Genomic DNA, 3,305 nt, shown 5'->3' on the forward strand with positions numbered 1-3,305 from the left:
CAACAAAAGAATCATCCAAAAAGGTTAGAAGAAGGTTTCTGCATAAAGAAGTGGGATGAGGAGGAGAAGTGAGACGGGGCAGCGGCCAAGATGACAGAGAGGTTCGAGGACATCTTGGTGAAGAAGGAGGAGATGTGTGTCAAGTGTTCTGACATGAAGGAGAGAATGAAGGCCAAGAGGTTTAACATCTTGATGGCGACGCCCGAGAAGAAACTTAAGCTCAAGGAGGGTTGGGCTCGGGGAGCTTCAGAGGGTATGAAGATGTTGACCATGAAGATGGACGAGTTGGTTGACGATGCACTAATGAACATGCAAGCCGTTCATGTAGGATGTTGGAGCGCTTGTCGGCCGAGCCGTAGACATCTGAGGAGGTGAACGGTGAGGAGGAGTCGGTGGCAAAGTGAGCGTCGAGGCTCGGATATCTGGTCTAGCGGGGCAAAAATGCCGGGTTTTTTTGCACGGACTGCCGGACTGATAGTTATTGATCGGGCATATGTAAATACTATGTATGTCCGTCTTTTTTTTTAATTGTGATCTGGTGCAATGAAAACCATGCTTTAACTTGCTCTATGTCTAGTCATAGTTGGGAGTAATTTAGACTAGTAACATACATACTTCATAATGCGTAGTGTCATAAACATGGAAAAAAATATTTTCATTTATTACTTTGTAGAGTCATTTTTTATTGCGAAGCGCTATGTGATGGTAGCATATTATGTTACTCTATTTGTCTCTCTTTTCTTTAATTATTTATCACATCATTTTGTTACTTCTATTATGACTAGTTTAATATTAATATGTATTTGAAATAAAAATGGCCGGACCTAACGAAGATTTAGAGGATACGGTTGAATGGCCGGCTCCCGGCAACCAGGCGAGGCGACTACCCGCGCCTTTGAACCGCAAGTTTTCGAAATTATGTTCGTGATCCCGGCCCTCCAAAGTGATTACTACACAGTACATTCATGCAGGTTCTGTATGATAGCATCTGGGGATGCACGGTCCCCCCGTGGCCGCAGGCACCATTCACCTGCGTGGAAATTAAAGATGGATGAGTAAAGGCGACGGTAACGTGGGGGCATGGAGGCACCGCTCGCACGCCTGTTCAATTGCTCCCGTTCCTCGCCGGTGCGTGCGTCTTGCTCTTGAGTACGTATCGACCATCCGGCACCGCTGGATGGGCCGCGACGACGACGGATCGGGGGCTGCAAATCATGCCCCTGCTTCACTTCTGCAGCCTGCAGGCGAAAGGAGCCTTTCAGGAAATCGATTGTGTATGTTTCTGACTTTTCAGGGTGGTATGAGGATGAAGCTGGGTGATTTAATTAGCATTTCAGACATAAATTCATATCTCATGCAGTTTTGATCGAATATGAATATATGATGTTAGTATAGTAAGTATATAAGAGTATATCTCTCACCCGCAAAAAAAAAAGAGTATATCTCTACCTATCTATGCAAGTTCTTGGTCGGTTTGTATATCTGCGAGGGAAAGGATGCATCCATCATTAGTAGCCCGAAAGCGCACGTAAAGCAAACGGAAAGCTGCTTGAAAGGCGTCCAGTAAAATAAACAGTGTTCTGAAATACTTGTTGGGAAAGCTATCATTGAGCCTCTAGCCAGTCTCAGTAAACAAACATTAGTTAAGGTTTGTGTCTCACTCTCGATCATATCCTATGGTGCATTGGACAACCTAATGGACATCCCCTGCATTCGTAAAGCTGATCAAAGAGGCCGATACATCATTCCATCGCTCCGCGCCTCCTCATCATTCTGCTCCCCTTTCGCCTCGCCACTACGAGAATTGACGTGGAAGCAAAGCCTCACAGCCTTTGCTTGCTCGCTTGCGTACCTCTTCCAGTTCCACCTAGCTAGCTCATCGTCTATATAAACACAAGGGGTGCGCAAGACACATACTGCACACTCATGTGACCTGCAAGATCACGCAGCTTGGCTAAAAACCATGGCGATGGCGGCGCTGGTGGTGGTGCTCTCTCTCCTGATCCTGCCGACCGGGGAGGCGCAGGAGAGGCGCCCGGTGGAAGCGCACCCGCACGGGCTGCCGTTCGAGAGCCCGCTGGCACTGTCCCCGGCGGCGTACGACTTCTTCCACCCCAGTGAGCACGCCCAGCGCGTGGCCGGCGCCCCCGAGCTCGCGCCGCGCGGGCAGCCAAGGGGGTCGGTGGTCCGGGGCGCCGGCGCGTCCGCGGCGAGCGTGGCGAGGGCCGACCACGAGGAAGGGGGCGTGGCGCCCGTCAACACGGCTCGACGTGGTGGAGCTGTCCGTGCGGGCGTGGTGGCCGGCGTGTTCGTCGGAGCCGCGGTGGTGGTCTTGGCGGCTCTCGGGCTAGCGTACGCGGTGGCGCGGCGCCGCGTGGGCGTCGCGCAAGGTGACGCTGAGGTGGCTAGCGGGCCGAAGTCGAATGCTTAATGGGCTGGATTAGGGGTAGCTTTGCGTGGGCCTAGAGAGTTAGGCCATAGGGGCGGGCTGGTAGTGTGTAAATTATCGGTGTTTCATCATCGAGCGACGGGAAAATGGTTACAGGCGACTTCCACTGTATGAGCTCTCAAGCCTACGACCGATCGTGCTGTGAACAATCATCGCGTACTAATATAAACCTCAGAGAACGCTTTTGCTCGAGCGAAGTGCACCTATAGCCGTTAAGTTATTTCAAAGCGTCCAATTTTTATCCCTCAACTCAGAAACCACACTTACAGTACAGTAAACTTCTTTCGAGTTCAGGTCTGGTGCTCGTTCGTGCAATGAATAGTGAGACCTTTGAAAGTATTTATATGTGTTCTCTTAGAATGCTCAAGGGCTCGGGAGACGATGACAAGTTCTCGTGTGAGTTGTGACCATGTTGTGTTAGCTGCCGATCTTTGGGTCACTTGCTTCGAGGTAACGAAACTCTCCCGCCCCTACTCCTGCAAACTTTGCTCTTTCCTTCCCTCTCATCTTTCCGGTTTTGCCACGTGTGATGTGGATGGCAACAAGACGGGATCATCATGTCGTGGATCATAATCCGTTCTCCCTCATCTCGGTTAGCCACGGGACCACCACCGACCTCGGCCTAACCATTGCCAATGTGTACTTCCCTGAAGATCATTTCTTACAATGTGACGTTGTGCTTCGCGTAATGGATAGTGAGACCTTTAAAATTATTTCCCTCTTGTCCTACAATGTGCAAGCACCGAGAGATGATGAAATGTGTTGTCGTGTGTGATGTTGTTTTAGTTGTCGATTCTTCTGTCTTTGCATTCAGGTGATGAAAATCTCCAACCACGACTCCTACAAACTTGGCTCT

At 50.1% G+C, this 3,305-nt stretch overlaps 1 protein-coding gene across 1 annotated transcript; it reads left to right on the forward strand.

Annotated features, from left to right (window-relative positions):
* Nucleotides 1–1,888: 1,888 nt before the first annotated feature.
* LOC125530988 lies at nt 1,889–2,641 on the forward strand. Its single transcript, XM_048695409.1, has one exon. The coding sequence runs from the start codon at nt 1,964–1,966 to the stop codon at nt 2,429–2,431; it is 468 nt and encodes a 155-aa protein (XP_048551366.1). The 5' UTR covers nt 1,889–1,963; the 3' UTR covers nt 2,432–2,641.
* The last annotated feature ends 664 nt before the right edge of the window (nt 2,642–3,305 follow it).

Source organism: Triticum urartu, chromosome 1, assembly GCF_003073215.2.
Source record: "Triticum urartu cultivar G1812 chromosome 1, Tu2.1, whole genome shotgun sequence".
In the NCBI taxonomy this organism is placed as follows: domain Eukaryota; kingdom Viridiplantae; phylum Streptophyta; class Magnoliopsida; order Poales; family Poaceae; genus Triticum; species Triticum urartu.

Excerpts from the sequence above, each read along its gene's own strand:
- LOC125530988 (XM_048695409.1), top strand. The coding sequence starts at position 1,964 with ATGGCGATGGCGGCGCTGGTGGTGGTGCTCTCTCTCCTGATCCTGCCG.